Below are 23,068 nucleotides of genomic sequence, written 5' to 3'. Positions count from 1 at the left end.
TGGTGTGCATATGTGAATATTTTATTAGTGTGAATATCTGTGTGTGCCTCGTGTGTACCACTGAAGGATGCTGGGCACCATTCAAGCACAGTCACTGTTGTGTTTGAATGGTACCCAGTCAAATCTGTGCACACAGTCACACACAGATCACAGGGGATAATAGCACCAGATTGTGCTGCTCAATATGTAAGACCCAGTCTTTGCTTCTTGGCATCAAGATATCCACACTCAAAAAGGTCAATGCACCTTTCTGAATGTGGCCATTTGCTTAGTAGCTTGCACAGTAATACAAAGTGCGGCACATAATGCTGGTAAGTTTGTGAGCTGGAGAATCTAAATGTCAAATAAAATTTAAAGTTTTCAGATATTAGTCAATCCACACCTTTTACTTTGTGCTGAGAGGTTGGAATGTTATGTTTCTTATCAGGTTTTTGAGTAGCGTGGGTGTCAACTTTGTACTATGGCAATTAAAAAATTAAACTACTTGAATCAAAATACAGAATGCTTATAGGATCCAAACTGTACCATCTAGTCTGCAGTCAGCCAGGACTGTGTGAAGGGCTGATGACTGCTAAGGAGACCTCTGATGTTCGTCTGTTCGCTGACTTCTTTTTAGTATTGTTTGGTTTGGAAAGGCCACAATTCAGTGTGTACAAAGTAAAAAAGAGATTGAAGAAACACCCTTCAACCATGAAGTGATTACTGATATCACATAATTTCACTTGCACAGTTCACTTGCATTTCTACAGCGCCTCAGCCCTATATACTGTAACGTAAAGACCCTAAAGCATTCGAGAGAAACCCCAACAGTCAGACAATGCCCTATGAGCAAGCACTTGGTGACAGCGGGACGATAAAACTCTACCAAAGGGCTCTGCTGTTCTGAGCAGAGCAGAGCATAAACAAGTAATCCACTACTTGTTGGGACAGTAAAACCAAATTATTTTTAAACTGTATTGTCATAATTTCTTAGTAAGTACTGCACAGCACACAGTTTTAGGAAACCCTTGTGTTTTTGTGTGTCTGAAAGAAAAAAATATCGGCCAATTGATCAGATTTTGAAATCAGCAAATACCGGCTAATCTTAAGGAGCCTATATCACTCAGGCTCTAAGTAATCTGAATGAAGAGAATATACAGAAAAAAAGAACTGATGCATTGTACTTACTTAAAGCAAGCTAAACTCACCCAGTACAGTTTGGTGCACTGTTCAGTGTTGGTAGGTAGGTGGGAGAAGGTAAGACCTTTTAACGCAAGACTGTGGCTACTTCCTGGAAGCACTGGCTACAGCGCCCACTCACATCCTGGGCCTTCTGACCTCAGGAAATCACATGATAGGGTGGGGCTAGGTTTCACACAAAACCTTGGCTGATTGTGACCTACACCTGTTTTCACACCTTGGCTCGTGTGATTAGGTAGAGGATGATTAGGGGGTTCTTTTGTCCCTCTTTGGAGGGACACTCCCACAGGGCTTAAATCTGGGACTCTCCACCATTTGACCCTAGAACTGAAGAAGCTTCTCGGATGAGAGGTGAAACGTCTTCAAGCAAGTCCAGACGCTTTTCTTTCCAAGCTCCTTAGACTACCTACAAGCAATAACACAATGAGCCTTTCCGTCTTTGTTGAGACAGCTTAGTGCATAGAAATGGTCAGGAAAACACGGGTCTCAGACTAAAATGTCGATTTTTTTCTGATGGGAAAGGCTAAATGTAAAACATTCAGTTTGGTAAAACAATACAACTTAGAGGGTTTTAAAACAAATGAATTCCACCAAAGCTGGAAAAGAAGTGGTTTTCTTAAATGTCCTGAAGGTGATTGATCTGAGTATATTAAAGCCACATCCATTAGTCATTTGGTTGAACCCTGTCACATTAGGGATTCCCTCTGAAGATCCTGCTTTTTATATACTGGCAATCCATCATGAGAATATGGTGGGTGGTGAACTCACAGCAACAGATGAGGGATGATATGAGATTAGTCACCACCTCTCTGTGTAAACATACAAACACAAGGAGTCCTATTTTGAGCTGAAATTTACGCCATTTAAAAATGTGACCGCTCCTCTGACAGAATGATTGCAGGCGTAATGGGGGAATGTAATGAGAAAGAATATAATGAGGATAACACAGTAAGTAATGAGAGAATTGAAGAGCAAAGGAAGTAATCATCGTGGGAAATCACCACGTTATTAGCTTCTTTTATGGCCTTTATGCAAAATATTAACATAGATGAGAGATGGTAAAATCATTAACTGAGTAATGAGTGTCAGGTAACATGTTTTATGGATTCTTGATGAATGTTCCCCATCTGGTAAGAAACACCTTTGTAGTTATTGAGTGTGGGCTTTTTAGAAACATGGCTTGCAGAGCCTGACGGGCACCATACTTGAGCCTCATGGCAACTCATTAACTAGCCCATTTCCCTCTGTAATACATGTTATTTGTTTACCACTTAAAGTTTATTTGTGCTGTAAGCAATTATCAAAACTTTTTTTAATCTAATATTTTGGCAGGAAATTAAATATTATCACATCTCGTGTTATGCCTTACTATAATTCAGTGTTTACAATCATTGTTAAGACATTGGCTTGGTCAGTAATTTTAAATATACAGTAGCCAAAGTTATTGCTTTGAGCTCTAATAACCATGCAACATTAATGTAGAGAGCAGGAGAGAGAGCAAACAGTAGTTTCCCTTTAACTCTGCGGTTTGCTTTCTCCATTTGAATTCAAGTGAATGTGCACATTTCATCAAAGTTGCAACATGAACTCTGAGAATTACAACATGAGATAATCTCTGTGCTCATTTTTTGCATTACAATGAAATGCTATGCTTCCAACCCACTAAAAGTGGTGAACTGATTCACAATTTCCAACTTACATAACAAATGCTCACAAATTGCTTTTGTGAGCAGGCACAAGAATGACTGCATGCTGTGACTTGCAACATCTTTTTGGCGTGTTTAACTGTTTGATGCTGGGACCAGGCTATTACTAACAAAACAAATGTAGCATTATGCTTTCAGTTAGATCAGATTTGGTGGAGCTAAAGTTATTTCACTGCCTTGTGATTACTTTTATGCACTAGCAGATTTCTGTACTCACCAGTAGTTTGCATGGAAGACATGAGTTTGTCTGCAAACACTCTCCAACTGCTCTTTGAGCGGTATAAAACTTGAAAACGTCTGACACAAACCAGAATCAGGAATTCTTCTTACAGACAATGTGAAAGATTATCGAAGCTGTTGAAAAAACGGCTATCCATAACTTGAAATTTAGGTCTCTGAAATTTTGAAATCCCTAAAAATGTTATTTTCAAAGTTTTTGAGTTAGCTCGCCCAATCAAGAATCTCTGTGAAGGATGTGATTGCCTTGTTAACCAGTAACAGATGGCGCAGACACATTTGGGTAGTAACAATATCAGTGAGTTACCAATGTATTGCAAAAGTGAACACATTGGTGCCAGGTTCTTCAGCTTTGAATGCGATGGTAATTGCGAGAAAGGTGTCAATGCGTTTATGTGGAACTGTTGGACAGCTGATGCCTTCCACCTTCTGCTTCAGCTTCGTTGTCACAAGGAAATTATATACTTTCACAGAGCCTCCTGACTGGCAGAGCTAACTCGAAATTTTGGATGAGTTTACTTTTGTGGTGGAAATGACCTTCCATAAAAGATTGATATAGCTCCTGGCTTTGACAAGTGAGGCTACTGCAAAAGTGCCCTAAATATGCATTCTTTTTAATGTCTACAAGGGATCAAAAACCTGGTTGACAAAAACTGCTGATCTCAGTGAATTCATGTTTCTGATGAGTTTATTATAAATTTGTACATTTTTATGCTTTCAGTGTATGCTGACTGGCTGACTTGTGATTGAGTTTGTTAGCTAATGACTGTGCGGCATCATAGTGTGATCTGTACCATCTGGTTTCTAAAGAGCACAATGACAAAAGTGAAAACACCAAGCTTGAACCTTAATAACAGGACTTTACAAATAAATTATGGAGGATGCCCCATCTACCATACTGTCTATGATGGACATGGACCCACATTTGTTTAGCACTTAATAATGTTTTTTCTTTGGTTTGGTGTTTTAATAGATTGAAGGTTAGCGGCATAGACAAGATTTGGTTCAGTTTCACCTAAAATATGTAATCTCTCATCATGTAATGCATCTTCTTTCTAAATCAAGCCTCTATTCGAATGTAATTTAGTAACTTGTGTTGTTAACATACTCAGATGTAGTTGGTAGTTGAGTTTAGCAAAACGTGCATGCACATGCACGGTTTAAAGCATCAGGAACTCAGCAGCAAACTGTTCAGCACAGTACATGCTGCATAAAAAGACATTTCTTTGTGAATAGCATGCCAGTATGACAGCAACGATCATGTGGCATGTACTCTCTGTGCACTCTCCTCTATCTCCCCTTTTTCTTTCATCTTCAACTCAAGCCTTTAAGTGGGCACCAGCAGGCTAAAAATAACCCCCACCTTCCCACAACCCAAGAAAAGCCCTTTGAAGTTGTTGGGGTTTTTCCTCTTCCTTCCTCCCCTCCACTCTCTCAAGACACTGCATTCTGAACTTGGAAGGAAGGAACTTCAAAGGCAACAAGCGGAGGGATCGAACAGAGAAGGCGGATGGGAAGGAGGCGAGAAGAGCAGAGCTGATGAGTGAAAGAATAAAAAAAATCAAGTCGCATGGCTACTGATGCTTCACTCCATGTCTTATGTCATTTCTCCCCCATCTCAGTTCATCACCTCCTGTCACTTCTTTTCAGCTCAGCATTCACGGCCAATCAGCTGTTAGGAGGCATCAAAGCAGATCAAACCAGGGAAAACAATTGGAAATGCACCACCTGGATATGATTGTGATCCAGCTCATTAAAATGACCGTGAATCATTTTTATTTTTAGTGTCTAAAGATATTTATAGGCTTGTTACGTAACAGTTTTGTCAGACTGTCTTATCTACAAGTCTTCACGGATTCTTTCTTCATTCTTGACAGCCCAAAATGATTATATAAGTCCTCTAAAAATACCATGAGTGTGCTAAATATAAAAGTGTGTGTGAAGTAATTTTGACTTGAGTAGTTATAGGCTAAACACCACCATCACATGGTTGTGACATCATCCAACACCCTTTTACCCCTTAGCCATAAAAGGCTGTTTGGGGTACTGTCGTCACCCCGCCGAGCGGGTGGGAGGGCGGCATGGACACTCAAGTTGGGGAATGCGATAACTTACCATGTAGGTGATGTAGGATTTTGAAATTGATACCATAGGTGTGTCTGCTAGGGTCCTGAGGGGTAGAACTGGCAGTCGCCAGTATTTTTTCAATTTTTTTTAACCTTAAGCATTGCTTTATAAGGAAATTGGAAGGTACAGCTGATGTGTTTAATTGGAGATAATTTATCTAAATTTTAAGAGCGGGACCACACCTCATACACTCCTTTTCCAGTTCTTCATCTATACACAACTCCCCTTCTCTGCAAGCTGTTTGTTCTCTTTTTGTTGCCCCACCCTCCCTCCCTTCTCAAATTCATTCCCTTCTCAAATTCATTCCCTTCTCAAATTCATTCCCTTCTCATTAGTACATGGGGCTCATACTTACTCCAACTGCCATTAACTACTGGAAATGCTGTTAAATCTTAATGAGAATGTGGTGCTAGCTAGAGATCAGAGGGCAATTACAAGCTTGTTTTGTTTCACATTTGTTTCACAAGTTACTGCACACACTGAGGCCAAGAAAAGGTGAGAATATGTTTGATATTTTCTGATAGGTTGGCTTATGGATGGCCTGTGGTCAATGTTTTGAGTTTACAGTAGAGGCAGTGGATAACAACAACTTGTAGTCAAACGAGTGACATCACCCATTGGTTTCTACATGTCATACTGGATGAATTCAGTGATTCAGTCATATTTGAACCAGCAGACCTACCAATTGGAAGGTCAGTGGACGATTACCCAGCTACAGCACTCAACATGTCGAATTATCTTTAGGTAAAATACTGAACCCTGAGTTGCCCCCAGTGCATTTGTTGGAGTGTGTGTGTCTGTGTGAGTGTACTTAGGTATAGGAAAAAAGTGTTTAAATCAGGGATGCCAAACTCCTTTTAGACCATGGGCCACATATGTGGCACTTTGATCTTAAGTGGGCCAGACCAGTGAAACACCTGTTTCTGTCAGTAGTTTAACTGCACATTTAATCTCTGAGATATCTCACTGTAAGAAGAAGAAGTGCAGTTTCAACAGTATGTCTCAGTTTTCTCTTAATAATGAAGAAATCCTTTTGGAGTTAATGAAAGAAATCTGTCAGCACAACTCTTTGGCCTTAAACTGTAAGAACTTAATTTTTTTAAATTATGGAAAAAATTCTTCTAGTAGCCAAACTGTCCTGTAATTATAAAGCAGAAAGATTTTGTAACACGTTGTAAAAAAAAAAAGAAAGAGAGATTTATATAGTAATGAAGAAACAGGAACTTTTCTGTCACATAACTGTTTATCTACTGCTACATTACTCTGGTGTAGTGTGAATGGCTGTGGGGGAGGTCTTTGTCAGTGTGACAAGCTGTAAAATACATAAAAATAAGTTAAAAGTTCAAAATGTATGCCATCCTTCACATTTTCCAAAACCATCCAGTGGGCCAGACTGAAGTCTTTGCTGGGCCAGACTGAAGTCTTTGCCGGGCTGTTTCTGGGCCCCAGGCCTTATGTTTGACACCTAGGCTGAAATGAATGCGTTGTTACGAAGGGAAAACTGTCCATCGAGGCCAAAACAACATTTTTTTGGACCAGGTTTTAAAACGCTGTTTAATGCGGTTTAGTTGACTATTTTAACATATACTGTATGGTCAAAAGTCCTGAGCCACCTGCACATTCGAGTGGGTATTGGGGAAACTACAGGTTTTGGGCCTCAGCTTCGTCTGTTGGCTTTGTTCCCTGCTTTTGGGAGCTCTCACTGAAACATGGTTGTTCAGCACTTCTCAAAATCCAAATGGAAAGCAAAAACCTTCTCATAGTCCTTTTGATGGTTCATGTTAATTTGCAGATACCTGCTTAAAGCGACTAAAGGGGGCCTATTACTCTCACTACCTCTTCCACTCTATATGAATAGCTTTCTATCGCAGGGCAACAAACTTTATTCATCTTACACTGAGCCTATATCATGTAGTCCACATTTACTGCAACAAGCTACTTTAAACTCTCTCACTTTAAGCCAGCATTGTTCCAATTGGTTGCCCCTTGTGGACAGAAGTTTTAAACAACAGGAGGAGGCTGGAGCTTTTGTGTGCTGGAGATGACCATATTATAGAGGTCCTCTCTCTCTGACATCACACAGAGCTAACAGTAGAAAGCTGTCTGAAACACAGCATTCAGAGCAGTGTAATGCCTGAGCTAAAGAATCACATAACAGGTTCAATTTAAATATGGAGGCATAACCATTACGGTACTGGATTAAGACCGCATGTTGCTGTCACTTTAAACAGTGTAAAAATGTTACCAGTGAGCTATGTAATGGTGTAGAATTAGTTGATATGGATAACTGATATTTAAAAAACAATATCCATCAGTTATTGTTGATCAGAACTGGAAATTAGTATTACATGTACTATTATTAAATGAGTATTAGTACATAATGTTGCAAAATAACAATTTAGCCATTTCGACATCCTGATGGTGCAGAAACCGTTTGAGGCGAGATACTAAAACCCCCCATAAATAGTTCTAACTCCTGGCATCCATGTGGAAGCAAACCCCTGCAGTTTTCAGTCCAACACAGAGCAGCGGAGTGAAAAGGTGTGAACATGGCTGCATTGAGAGATCACCATGTCCTGTCTATAATGTAATAAAGCTGTTTGAGGTCTGCCCTTTCCTCTGCTACTGTGTCTAAACCTTGGCCTGCTGTACTCCTATATAATGGACGGCCTGGCTTGCTGATATACAGAGCTTTTATTAGTGCTGAGACCAAGCCTGCTTTGTGTGTGTGTGTGTGTGTGTGTGTGTGTGTGTGTGTGTGTGTGTGTGTGTGTGTGTAAAGAGAGAGAGAGACTGTCAGTGTTAGTGTGTGGACTGCTGAGGGGGCACTTTGCAAGATGTTGCTGCCGCCAGGGTTCACTGGCCCACTTGGCACAGAGCTTTTCTTTTTTATTTCTTTCAGTTTGGTCGTTCACTGTAAATTCTCTCTGTTTTAAATGTAAATTTGTTGCTTATTAATGTACTTGCTGTATGTAAGCTGCATATGGTTATACGGTACCGTGTGCTTAGAATTGTACACATTTTACAAAACTGTAGACTTTGTCTTAAAGATTAGGGTTTACTGAACAGGGCAAAACAATGTGTGAGTACAATGCCCAAATAGCGCTCATAGTAGAGCTGCCACAAACGATTATTTTGATAGTCGACTAGTCACTGATTATTTTTGCGATTAGTCGACTAATCAGATCGTGCATTCATTGGACGTAGAACGTACAGCTTATTGCACCAGCATGCATCTGCTCTTATATAACTATCATTAGCTTATAGCTTGAAGTGTTTAAGGTATGTGCTAACTAAAAATAAAGACAAGATGATAGCTTGTTAAATTTTTAATGAAATTTGCAGATTGTCTCCGTGAAGTTTAATAAACTCAGCCGTCTGCTCCTTTCTATCTAAAATATAACAGGACACTGGAGTAAATTCTACCATCTCACATTTCTGTTTAATCAGATTTCTGTATGACATTTATTCAGCTGTGTAAAAAATATAACTTTAATGTCAGCCAAACCGATTTACTCAGGAACAAATAAAACATTGAAAAAAGCCAAACAATAACATTTTCAAGTTATCTAAGTGACTTATATATCATGTTTAACCTGAGTAGCCAAAGATGGCGGGGATCTGAAAACGATTTGCCAGGAGTTCAGTGTTATCGCCGGCTCTAGTGAGCCTTGAACCCCCGGCTAGCTATCGGGCCGGTGGGTAACAGATGTCTCCAAAAACGAGCACCTTTGCAAATATGTCATATCTTGATAAACCAAGCAGATATTTAAAGTTTACACAGCTACATTCTCGCCTGAAAATATCTTAAAAGTTTATTTTGTGACCCAGAAAGAGTAATAACAGTAATATTTAAACTAAGTAGCAGCCGCCATTGTTGGAAACTTTAATTGGCTGGGCCGCACTATGAATTCTGGGATATGGTGGGGCCATGGAACCCAACCCATCCTTCAAATCTGGGGAAATGAAGGACGCATTTGTCGCCTTCGTTGCGTCGCTGTAACGTAAACATAATAGGGCTGCCAGGAGGCCTGACATAACCACCCTATGAGACTGGCAAGCCTGTTTGCCCTGGTGTCAGCAGCACACTGGAACCAGAACATGTGGAAGAACATTATGTTCAGCGATGAGTCCAGATTCAAGTTTGGGTGTAGCAGGCATGTGGTTTGTGCCAGAGTGACCAACACAACCACATTGGCTTATTTGCAAGAAATAATGGTTCAAGAATGGGATTCCATCCCACAGCAGTGTGTGTCCAAGCTGGTGACCAGCATGAGGAGGAGCCAGGCTGTTGTGGCTGTGTATGGCTCTTCCACATGCTTCTGATTTGTTAAATGTTTGTTAAATTAATGATTTGTTAAATTACCAATGTGTCTTGTTTATTTAAGCTTCGATTGTCCAATCCAACAAACGACATCAAACAAGAGTCAGTAGCAGAATAAGCTGTTTGGCATTAACAGAAAAGATTTAGCAAGTTGTTCATGGCCATAACCCACATACTCAACTCTACTGCTCAACCCACAAATGCTTTTCCTTGTAAATATGATAAGATAATGCTTTATTACCAAAAAGCATTGTTACAACAAACAATCAACCAAACACAAAATTTCCCTCCTTTTTTGGGCTAAGCCTACGTTGTTGCTACTAACTACACATCAATGAGATTTAAGACTTTGTTTTTCACTCCTGCACAGACACACACACATACACACAGAGCGACAATGATGAGAAGGGTCAAAGGAATCCATTATTCAGCTGTCAGGATATTTTTAGAAACACCCCAGTGACTTTGGAATTATTTATTAAGTGCCTGATAATTAAAACATGTACGTTTGGTCGGGAAAGCCAACCAGAAATCTCAGAGAGCGAAAGACACAGAGAAGGAAAGAGTGAGCAAGAGGCAAGGATATCCCCTGGGGAGACTTTTTCTCGCTACATCTCTCTCTTCCTCTCTTACACACATACACAGACATATATATATCTATATCTATACATAGATATAGATATATATATGTAAAACACTCGACCACTGCAGCATTTATTTAAATCCAGCTAGAAACACACACATGCACACATGTATCTACTGTGCATGTGCACACATGCTGCATGGATGCACACAGACACATTAACTGCAGCAGCAAAAACAAAAAAAGAAGAGAAAGAAAAAATAAATACATAAAAAATACCACACTGCCTCAAGAGAAGAAAAGAGAAAACGTTCTCATTAATAATTCAGCTCTCACACCATCATGTACACATTTACCCGTTGTCTCACACACTCACGAGAACAGATGTGTGTGTGTGTGTTTGTGTGTATGTGTGTGTGGGGCCACGCAAGATACACACAAGCATACCGTCAGCACGCACATGCAAATGAATTTGCTGTTTTGCTCCCTCGCGTTCTGCCTCTCCTTCCATCACATGCACACACTGTTACGCACTCTTTCTGCTGCTCTCTTGCTTTCCTTCAGAATCCTTGTAAGAACAAAAACGGACAACAAGGAAAAACAGAGAGAAACCGAGAAAACTCAAGCTGCCTCACCAGAAAAACAACTGTGTTCACTGTTTGTACAAGAAGAAAAGAAACAACATTTTTCCTTTCAGAGACATCTCATGGCTGTGCAAATTACAACTGCTGTCTGTCAGGACCAACAGCATATGTAGGGTGACATTACTCGAACTCTAGTACTAACTCTAGTAGGGTCTAGCACCAAAATCGTTTGCAGTGCTCTGGGTTTTTTTTTTACGTGTAGTGACGTCAAAATTGATTGTTCCTGCATCTGTGGCAGCCCATGAGATAGAAAGGTCATCATCTGCCTAATTCTGCAAGTCCCCAAGGACCGAATCTCCTCCAGCAGCACATTACATTATGTTCTTGTAAGTATTATATTCAGTGTATTATTCTGTGCATATTATTATCAACACGTGTAGCTGTATTAAGCAGTTGCAACATAATAAGCAAGGAAATTCTTCTTCTGCATGACTGGAGTTCAAAACTGCATTTTTCTATTGCAGATGTGAAGCAAGTATGAACCTCAAATTTAAAAGTGTTTCCAAAATAGCTGGGTGGCATGAGTGAAAAGAGAACGCACACACAACGTGATTTCCTTTCAAAATTGTAAACATGTTAAAATAGAAAAAGAAATGAAATTGAGTTTACATTTTGAACAGCATGTTCTTAGTTTGCTCTGGAGACCTAACCTCGGTGTACTCCAGCTTTCATCCAGAGTCAGCTGAGGTAGGCTCCGCCTCCTCACTTCTCTGAATTGGACAAGACATTAACAAAATGGATGAATAGATGTATATTCTCATTGTGAATGTAGATTAATTTGACAGTTTTTTTTTAAGTTGAGCCTGGACATGCTTCCTAACAGTTTTTTCTTATTATAAGAGCAGTTAGAAAAAAGTCTGGAGGAGCTGAATGAATTTCCATTATTAATCTAAAGATCAAGATTCAATGAATATTGGAAAATTTCAACCTTCCTAATTTACACCCAATGCAGAAGCACAGCAGTGAGCAGTGAATGTAATTACTCAAGATTATTTATATAAAAGTATATCTCCTATGACCATTTTTATTTTTTTTTAGATTATTTGCACAGTGGCTCCACCTCTTCAGATGAGCTTTTCTTCACTTCCTTCAAACACCTCTGCTTTTTCCCTGAGTATCTGTTAGAGTAACTCTACAGGTCATTTATTTCCATGACATTCAGACTGGAAGCAAAACTATACCCCCATAACAAGATCTTTACCACAGAGCTACCCCCACACACACACACAGTTATGTCGAACAGTCCCTGACAGGTTGTTTCTCCCTTGACGGCTCCTCCCCTGTGCCACAGCCCATGTCCTGCTTAGTTCTGTTTAATATTGCAACAGCCAAGGTCAGATGTGAAAGAAGGATGGTGGACTGAACTGATGGAGATGGGAGTGAGAAAGGGAGCAGTCGAGCTGTACGGTTACCTTGGTACTTTCCTGTTCCTCCACCTCTCAGTGCCAGAGGGATGCAGGAAAACAGGAGGAGGGTGGAGTGAGAAGATAGTTGATGGGTGAAGCGACCTCGCCATCTCTGTGAGAACTAAACGCTGAAATCTTGTTTGAATTTCCTCGGAGGTTCTTAGACTAAATTCATCTTTGTTCAAGTAAGGTGAATTAAAACTAAAGTGCTAGCCATTTTCCCAGGAGCATTTTCCACTGAATTAATCTAAATCCAAGCAAAGGTGTGAGCAGCGAAGCTATTCACAGACCTACGGTGCTTTGGGGAAATCTAGCCCTCCACTTGTTCCTTTGTGTGAAGAAGGAAAAAAACTGCAGTTTAGTCTAGATTCTAAGTGTAAAATGATCCCATTATTCACATTCCCATCCAGGTGTGACACAACTGGGGGAAGATGGGAGGAAAGTCACCTATTAGCATGTGGCTGTTGATTCTCTATTGGCCCTAACCCACTTCTGGAGCTTTTGGTTTGGATTGTAAACTGAACATTTCTTTGTTTAAGTGCAGTCCCTGATCAATTATCAATAGGGTCTGTGTAACAAGAGAAGTGGAACTGAGATGCCATTTGGATGTGATTTGTGATGGTGCATGATTTCAGACTAGTCTGAAGCACGTGTCACTGTCAGTAATATTTGTTACATCTAAATTCACCTACACTTTTTTAAGCCAACTCTTCTGTAGTTTAAATTCTGGTGAGTTAACTGACCAAATATGGAAATATTTTATCCCCCACTTCTCCCCTTAGCACCCTGATGAAGCTCAACCCAAGCATCAGAATGATTAGGAAAGGTAATGTAAGTAACTTTGGATGTGGCGTGGCTGTTAGTCCCGGGTGACTGCTGATTGACTGGGATTTTCCCGTGCAACCATCTCAAGGGTTCTTTCCAGTAGCTTGTTGAATCTAAATTATTGTGATGTTACCCATTGGTTTGTAGACTTTTTTCACAAACTATGACGAGCGAGGGATGGATTTGAATATGAAATCGAGACACTTCAAGCTCCTTCGTCCCAAAAGGAGCACAGGCCATTGCTGGCTCTCTACCAGTGGTCTCGGCTCTGCCTGATTTCCCCACCTGAGCCTCTTTGCTTTGAATTTGCCCTCAGTGATTCTCTAATAGTCTTGTCTTCTGGTCTAGATGTTGTCATACCATCCCAAACCCTTATCCTTGGAGAGAAGTGGTCCAAATTTCTTTGGCCTCTGGTAGAAGGTGATCACACATGCAAACTCCACATAGAAAAGCCTCGATTAGATGGTGAATTTGAACCCAGGAACATCTTGTTGTGAGGCAAAACTGCTAACCACCACACCACCCTAAAAACCATATATTATTAAATGAACATGATGCTGCATTAGATAAGACCTAAAATCTATGACTGACATCATAAATTAATAAGAAAAATTTTCACTGAGGTCATAGATCATGTGATCGTGCACTTATCTAAAATCAGGCTTATTTTTACAGCCAGAAGTGCTGCCACCTGCTGGTGATAGAATACAGAACACACATTTAAGTCCCTGCACTGGTTTCACTTTTCACACCCTGAGACTACATCCATGATTTCTTTAATTTATATATATAGCACATAATTCTTCACTAATTACATATTCTTATTCCATAGTAGTCTTAGTTGGTACACGATAAATAAATTCCTAAACAGAAGCCAGTTGAAGCTGTTTCTTTGGCCAAATCATGTCAATTCTTAATTCTTGATGGCATTGATCCAACATGGTGCTGGAAACATTCTTTAGACATTTTAGTCCATACTCACATGATAGTATTACACACTGTATTGTAGATTAGCCCATAGAGAAAACTACAGTTCTTTAAGAAAAAAATACAGTCACCTTTCTGTAAATGCTTAGAGTTCTTGGAATCGTTCTCATACAGCTATGGAGCACTTTTTCAATACTTTGCATTCAGCTGATAAACCAGTAGCCAAAGTGCTTTTCATGAAATGCTATGAAATGCTCCCAGGCTAACATCAATCAGCTTAGCAGTGGATGAGGTTTTTGTTGTTCGGCCATCTCTTGAAGCAAGACCATCAGCAGGATGTGGACATACTTGATATTTCCAGTCTTCTTTGTCAGTTTAAAAGCCTCTACACAGTCAGGATAGTTCATATGCATGATTACATACACAATATAACACAATTAAGTGGGCCAGCTTTGTAGTACAGACTTAAGCCCAAAGATAACTGAATAACAAGCTACTGTGACATAGTTTTGCTTCACGATCCAGGCCCCTGTTTTAGCACAGTAGGATTTTGCGGTCAGTTCCTTTTGCGTGTAAAAGCTAAAGATGCTTTTTGATTTGGTTCCAGCCAGAGAAGGAGTTTTCTTCTCTGTTGCACTGCAGCGTCGCCAGCAGTTCTATAATCAGCGGTTAACCTTTTTCCAGTTCATTTAGCTGTATTGGTACACACAGTCACGCTGCATTGCCAATAGTTATGAGCGCCATCTTAAAGTTCTCTTCAAGTACATTAACCTTACTCACATTTGGTCAGTTCAATGTACGCAAAAGACAACTCTGGCCTATTTTCAGCTTATAGGTGCCAGTACACACTGTGTCAGTGTGCTCTGCCAAGACTCCCACATCTCAGTGTTTTGAACCATGTTCCAGTTTCTCCTTTTATCTTCAGTTTTTTCAATACTTAACCAGTAGCTCCCACTAGTTTCCTGACTGGACTTAACACTCACCCAGAATATAAGACAAAGCCACAGCGAGAAAATCGCTGACCTGTGTAGATGTGCGAATGTGTCTGCAGTTTCAGCTGATGGAAACACGAGGAGATGTTTCTATTTAGTCTTCTCGTTCCTATAGCACACTCTAGGCGACCACCAAAATTCTGGCTCACACTGCTCTCTTTTGGTTCATTTAGCCCAATCTGAGCCACCAGCGGTTCAGATTGGCTCTTAATGTATTTGCTGTGGTACAGTCTGTCACTGTGCTGTGCCAGCACCTGCTGCTGCAACCAGCAGGGCAGAGGGGATGATTAAATGATCATTTCCAAGGTGGTGAGTGGCATTCGGCCAGCCTTCTAGACGACTTACATTGGCCACACATCATATGAGTCCACAGGAAGGATAAAAAAACCCACTAAGTAACTTTGATCTGTGCTCACAAATTAAAAGCAGAATATCAAAGAGAAAATAAAATTGACATTTTATAACTATATATAACCATATTTATATATAAAACCATATTTTATAATCTTACCATATAAGATTAGCTATCTTATATGGTAAGCCATGATGATCTAATCTTCCATCCTTTTTTTATAGGACTTACAAAACTAATGTATTTAGATCTTTGGAGAGGGACATACAACCCTTTCACCACAAAAAACAACCTTTATGTAGCAAATCTTCAGTTTTTGTTAATTTTGTTCAACAAAGATTTCTAAATCATCAGGAGGCCTGAGAGCATTGGATGGTGGAAAGGAAGGGGCGTTTATTTGTTGTTACAGTAGACTCAGGACTGCTACATTGATTTGATGCACTTGATTCCTCATACTGCTTAATTCTTATGTACACCGCTCAAAAAATTAAAGGAACACTTTGAAAACACATTGGATGTCAACTGGGGGAAAATCATGCTGGATCTGTATACTGATATGGACTGGGTAATGTGTTAGGGAAAAAAAAGGATGCCACATCATTTGATGGAAATGAAACTGATCAACCTACAGAGGGCTGAATTCAAAGACACCCCAAAAATTAAAGTGATTTTCTCAAAGTTTCTCATGTTGACAACATGAGACAATAGATGGAGTCCTGGGGATCTCATCTCCAGATCTGGACCAGGGGATCACTGAGCTCCTGGACAGTCTGAAGTGCAACCCGGTGGTGTCAGATGGAGCGAAACATAATGTCCCAGAAGTGTTCTGTTGGATTTAGGTCAGGTGTGTGTGGAGACCAGTCAGTGGTATCAGTTCCTTCATTCCTTCATCCTCCAGGAACTGCCTGCATGCTCTTGCCAAATGAGGAAGTGCACTGTTGTGCACCACCAGGTACCAGTGGAGGATCTGACAGTAAGTCCAAGGATTTCATGGGCCTGTGAATAGGGCCCACTAGAGGATGTGGGGCCGTCAGGCCAGCCTCATAAAATCTGTTTCAGATTATTTGGTCAGAGACATTGACACGAGTGTCCTCCTGGAGGTCATTTTGTAGCTTTGGCAGTGCTCAGCCCGTTCCTCCTTGCACAAAGGGGCAGACACTGGTCCTGCTGATGGGTTATGGACCTTCTACCGCCAGCTGTCCTAGATTAGGACAGACAGTTATGTCTGTCTCCTGGAATCTCCTCCATGCTCTTCAGACTGGGAGACACAGCAAACCTTTTAGCAATGACATGTATTGATGTGCCCTCCTGGAGGAGGTGGACTACCTGTTTCAGGTAACTTAGAGGGAATGCTATAGAAATGTGTATTTTGTAGTACTTTGCTTCTGTAACTTTTTTTGTTAATTTATACTTCTGCTTTTTTAGATCTTTTTTAGAAATGCCACTGTTGATATTACAAACCCACACCCTATTAAATCGGAATGTTAATTTTTAACTCATGTGCCCATGTCTTGGTAATCAGGAGACAAAGAAATCAAACGTTCTGACACATAAAAAACTTTACACTTTTTCCTAAGTGCTTTTTGCCTTTCTCTTAAACAAGGTTTTAGTAGGGTTAAGATTAGGGTCATTAACAATGATAACTTATATCTCACAGAGTTAAGAAACATAGTTTGAGGTGTTTTTAGGAAAATCAGCCAGTCTCATTTCAGTTTTTAAAATGTATTTACCCAATCATCTCTAATAAAAACATTTATATCTGCCTCACATTCAATTTTCTTAATAGCTCCACTAACCTATTTTTTACAATTCCCCATTCATAACGTGACACCCACAGAACACAACTTCTGAACTGTAAAAGGAACCACTAAGTGTACACTCATCAGTCACTGTATCAGAAACACGTGTTCAACTGTTTATTAATGCAAATTTCTATTTAGACAATCACATGGTGGCGACTCAGTGCATTCAGACATGCTGATGACTCGCTGAAGTTCAAATTGAGCACCAGAACAAAGAATGTTTAAAGTGGGTTTAATGTGGCATGTTTGTTGGCACCAGACACATGGTCTGAGAACTGCAAAACTGCTGATGTGCAGAGATTTTCTCGCTCAACCATTTCTAGAGTTTTACAGAGAATGGTCTAAAAGCTAAAATATACAGAGAGTGACAGTTTGTAGGCAAAAATGCAGTGTTGGTGTCAGAAATCACACAAGAATGGCCAGACTGCTTCAAGCTGAAGGCAGCAGGAGCTCAAATAACTAGTAGCTACAACCAAAGTATGCAGAACAGCATCTCTAAACCTTGATGCAGATGGGCTACTCAGCACATGACCGACTGGGTGCAGCTGCTGTCAGCTGAGAACAATAACTGAGAGGAGATTCACATCAACCGACAAATCTACAGTAACTGTATGATGCCATCACATGACTATGGACTAAAATCTCTAAAGAATATTTCTAGCACCATGTTGAATCAAAGCCACGAAGAACTGAGTATTAGTGTTTGCTAATTGGTTAGCAGCTGGTCTTTAATCCATCTATGAACAATATTTGGATGATAAATCTGTAACTGATACTGATGAAACTACGTAAATGTTTAGAAAACAGGCACCCTGTTGGATAAAAATGAACTGACTTGCTATTATAAAGTTGTATCTGAAGAGCACATAAACTGCATTAGATGTATTACACTCCTTGATCTTTCAATTGAGATGTTTTCAGTAAAATCAAGCACCTATTCATGCTGTCTGTTTTTACAAAAGTGTGAAAGAACAAGTCGTTCTAACAAGCTCATTGGAATAGGATACCACTATTGCAACAAGCAGGTTTATGAGGTTTCTTGTATTATTACAAACAAGTGAGCCATGAATGAGCCAACCACGTGAAGTTACAGAGCAGGGTTGCAGACTGCTGAGTTACATTATTCATAAAAGCCATGAAAGCTCTGCTGACTCAATAACTGAAGACAAACATCCTCTGGCATTAACATCAGCACAAAAGCTGTGCACCAGGAGTTTCACAGCTTAGCACCTCCTGTAGGTGGTGTGGCCCAGGACTTTTGTTCATAGAGCTTAAATTCAGGAAAAGATTGTGGTTTGTTTTAAAATGTCATGACTTAAGAGTAAGGCCACCCTACCACCACACGTGTGTCACCGGACCAGATGTACATGAGACACGAGCAGCAGTGACTGGACAGCAGTGTTCACTGATCTGTGATTAAACCTTTACAAGACAACAACTACGAAAAGCAGATTTCCCTTTGCCCACATTCTTATGTAAAACATTAGAATCCTTCCTCGTAAAAAGCTCCTTGCTGTTGTTGTGCCTGATTAATTGTGTGCGGGAAGACTGAGGTTCAATTTCTATTAAGCCATGCAGGTTTTGATAAAGAAAGCAAAATCTGTACCTCTGCTATTGTGTCTGATTCCTGCTGATTTCGACACACTCGGCACAACAGAGGACAGAGTGGGCAGATGAGGATGAGGAAAAGAACAATACAGGAGGAAAAAAAGTGCTGATCTCTTTCTCTCTGCCTCCCCGTCTTCCTCCCTCCCTCTCATTCAGTATGCTGACTGTTTCTGTACAGAAAACTGACTCCCACGCTATTCTGCCTGGCCTATTTATCACATTGATCAGCTTATAAAGAAATCAGATATACACAGGAGGCTCGCTAGGAGAACTGCTTATATGAGAAGGATCATGAATTTTTCTTCTTTTTTTCAGCACCCTCTGAGATACACTGCACCGAGCTCTCTTTACTCATTGCTCCAATCTTGCTAACGTGGTCATCACATCATAAATGTGCTGACAGTTTTTCTTACACAACAGTCCTGCAGTTTTTTGGAGTCACAAACAAAAAATACAAAATACAAAATTTCTAAGTGTATATTGTTAGCCAGAAGACAACAAATGGGAACAAAATTAAAAATGTGACCCAAAACACAATGAAGGGTCTGTGTTATGTTAGCTAAAACACCACAAATAAGTAGCAAATTCACGTTAGATAAGAGGCTGTGGTTTCCTTTATTGGTTTATTTTATTTCGATTTATTTTTTTTATTCCAGTTTGTAAAATGTAAGTATTTAATTTGGATTGCCTCATGCTGCTCTTTGGACACCACTGGTCTCTTGTAAACGCCTTTTATCGTGCATCTTTTGTTGTTTGCTCTAAACCAATATCACTGATAGGCTCATTTAAAAATCCTTCCATAGGCTAATGGCTAATGCCAGTAAATGTCAGGAAACATGCAGTAACGCCTGGAGATGAACCTCTGGTAATCGCAGACATCCTGATCTTCCTTCCAGTGACGGGTGATATTTAAGCGATTCCAAAAAAGAAGAAAAAAACCCCTATTTCTACTACAGCACCATCTCAGTAAGCATCTGCAGTTGTGGCAGCCACACAGATCTAAACTGAACCGTCGAAGCTACGTCTGTTCTTCCACATCCCAAGAAAACAGCAGGAACTCAGTGTGTCCATGTGTTTGGAAAAGCCACCATTTGTCCCTAATCATTTCTACAAAGTGTAATCTAACCACAAGAGCAGGGGACAAAGCATCGCAGTAATCCAATCGACCTGGAATCATCCCTGAAAATAGCAACAGGGCCTGTTATAAGCCCTCAGTCACAGCAATTCACATCTCCGTCGCATCGCACATATCACACCCGCCCGCATCGTATCCTCTACAAACGGGTGGAGTGAATGAGTGAATGAATGGCATTTGCATTACATCGGCATAAAGCAGTGATCCTGCTGCTTTCCTTACAGATGCAGTGGTGTATCCTCAGAATATCAATGCTTACGTTGTGGGGAGCTCCAGCTGCCTGCCTTATTGCTTCCAGTGCGCTTCGCTAAAATGTATTCCTACTGTCTCCCTGTTGTCATTGCAGGAGTTTAAAAAGAAAGAAATAAATTAGAATAAAAGCTGTATTTCACCTCTATTAAGATGCAGAGCGAGACAGAGCCTATACACCCCTAAAGACTACACCTTTCACCTTTCTCATTCGAGAAGTCAGGAGATTTTCCCGAGTCTACGGAGGCTTGAGCCGCTGACTTTCGCACGCTGACCTCACACGTCTCCCTTGTTTTGTAATCGTTTCGAACATTTTCCTATAAGATTGCATTGTTACGATACCTTCTGTTATCTAAGAGAGTCCAGCGGATTTTAAGTGGCTATCCAACGTGGACATTATCATTATTATTTTAAAGATCAGAGCCTTGATGAATCCATCCTTGCACACAGCAACACCAACACCAGTGGTTGCTGCGAATAAAGCAGAACTGCCAGATTGGTTTGGGGGTGTTTTTCACCTGATTACGTTTCTTTGGTTCTCTGTGACTCCAAACACACTTTCCATTCTAAGCGACACATGGCACAAACATTGGGGGGATGCCTACCGCACAGCAGCTGCATCCAGGCGCAGGTCTTGTAAACGGTGGAGGTGTTGCAGAAGAAGAAGAGCGCCATGCAGGCGATGCAGCTGAGGATCAGCACCATGGACAGCAGCACGAACACAGAGGCCGCCTTGAAGGCTCCGGACGGGATGGAGCTGAAGTCGGAGAAGCTGCCCACGCAGGTGAGCTCCCGGCTGGGCGACGGCCCGGTGCCCACGCAGTAGTGGAAGAGGCCGAAGTAGCCGGCCTGCGGCGTGTTGACGCTGTCGCCGATCCAGTAGGGCTGGATGAACACCACCACGTTGACGATGGCGAAGCAGATGGTGAAGATGGCCCACAGCACCCCGATGGCTCGGGAGTTGCGCATATAATTGTCATGGTAGATCTTGGAGGCTTCTTGGGAAGGCAACATGTTTGGTCGTTTTTTTCTCCCCTCTCCTTCTTCTTAGATCTTTTTTTTACACCCCCGTCCTGCTTCTTCTTCACACTCTCATATATATATATATTTAAAAAAAAAAAAAAGATGTAAAAGATGTAAAAACCCCCGAACAACTCGACACACCTTACTATTCAGATATTCTCTTCTCTTCTACACGAAAGCTAATGTTTCCCTCGCTTTGGCTGTTTCTTGGCTGTTAAAAGGGCCTACATGAGCACACGATAAAACCAGACCTGCACATATGTGTGTGATCTTACAAGACTACACATAGTGGGGGGAAAGAATAATGGGAATGCTACATTGAAGCAATACAAAAATCATAGCCTACCTATACTCCTAATGAATAATTTACCAACACCAGTGATTCACCATTGCTGTCTAAGGCTCGTTTCCCTTAGGGCTACACTATAAATGATTAACAATTAAAAAAATCACAATAGGATTTCCCCCCTTTATTTCACAGTCGCCGGGTGGAGGGGGTTAAAGCTGCTTTTCCATCCTCATCCATCAGTCCAGAGCTGTCTTCATCAGGATGTCCTTTTATTACCATCCGTGAGATGAGAAGCCTGTAGCGCCAGCGGTGGACCCCCGTTTTTAGCTTCCCAGGGATCCGCGGGGTGCTCCCCTTCCTCTGCTCGCCTCTACTGTCCACGCAGCATGTGGGGGGAGGGGGGGAGGGGGGGGCAAAAAAATCAAACGCGGTGAAACGAAAAAGGGAAAACCAAAAAAAAAAAAAAAAAAAAAAGATGGAGACCAGCCTTTAACACGAGCCCTCTGTCAAATTTCAACAGTCCTTTCTCGTAAATCCGACATCCTCCACCGCCTCGACTCCATTATCATCGTGCTTTTTGTCGCCTTTATCCAGTGTGTCTCAGCCCTCTCTCTCTCTCGCTTTCTCCGTCCTCCTCCTCCTCCCGTCTCTCTCTCTCTCGCTCTCCCTCTCTCTCTGCGCGCCCCCCGGAAGATGCTGATGTTGTACTGATGACAGCGATGGAGCGCGTTCACGTAAGCGGGCGCAGCAGCAGCAGCAGCAGCATAAGGGGTGGAGAGGCGTGGCGGACGGATTTGCATCAGAGCGTGTCTCAGCCTTTCTTCACCTTAAATTTGAAATCACACCAACAAATATTCTCTCACGTTTGGACCCACAGTGACCACCACGATGGTGGGTGGTGTCAACCACGGATTCAAACCATTCCAGTTCTATCATGATCGGGCTAATTTGCAAAATCTAAATATGAAATTTGTTCATGTTACATAGCATTTTTTTCTCTGTTTTTGTGCTCTTGGGGTGTTTCAGGAGGTAGAGCAGGTCACCTAGTAACGTGGAGGTTGTTGGTTCGACCCCTTAGCCTACTGCCAGGGTCTCAGTGTCCAAGTATCCTTGCGCAAGATACTGAACCCTTAGTTACTGCCGATGCTTTCACGTGACTGTGGGTGAATGTTAGATAGAAATCAGTTAAACGTAGAACAAAAAGTGTTTGGGTGAAAGAGGCATGCTGTTTAAAAGAAAAGCTATATAAGAACCAGAGATGTAGACTCACATCTCTCAAAGGCATACATGGCAATAGTAGCTAAGCATATTTGAAAAGCTTGTAGTAGATTGATGTTTGTTTGTTGGCTTTATTATTCATTGTTTTGATAGTTTTTGTGTATTAATCTGCTGTTTTTTGGTCTGTTCTATCTGACTAACCAGCTAGAAATGTGAACTCTAGCATTTTAACCCGTTTGAATGTTATCAGACAATTGGTAAGGCCAAGTAGTGACACATACATAGGAATTAGAACAACTATAAACTGTATCTAAAAGATGGACACAACAACCTTGCTGTCAACCACTAGTTTCTGGACTGTTTGATTTTTTAAAACTTCAGCATTAGCCTTTAAGCAGCCACCAAAAACTGTGATGTTGATTTATTTAATTTTTTTTGAGGC

At 40.9% G+C, this 23,068-nt stretch overlaps 1 protein-coding gene across 1 annotated transcript in view; it reads right to left on the bottom strand.

The window, feature by feature from the left end:
* LOC116311203 (LHFPL tetraspan subfamily member 4 protein-like) overlaps positions 1 to 21,120 on the bottom strand; it is a 36,275-nt gene extending 15,155 nt beyond the window's left edge. Inside the window, exon 1 of the mRNA XM_031728253.2 lies at positions 20,702 to 21,120. Coding sequence (XP_031584113.1) covers positions 20,702 to 21,110 — 409 coding nt within the window. The 5' untranslated portion in view covers positions 21,111 to 21,120. The remainder of the gene's footprint in view (positions 1 to 20,701) is intronic.
* Positions 21,121 to 23,068: the final 1,948 nt, after the last annotated feature.

This window comes from Oreochromis aureus, linkage group 20 (genome assembly GCF_013358895.1).
Source record: "Oreochromis aureus strain Israel breed Guangdong linkage group 20, ZZ_aureus, whole genome shotgun sequence".
NCBI classification, from domain to species: Eukaryota; Metazoa; Chordata; class Actinopteri; order Cichliformes; family Cichlidae; genus Oreochromis; species Oreochromis aureus.
Note: the sequence above shows the minus strand (reverse complement) of the source record. Positions and strands in the feature narration are given on the sequence as shown.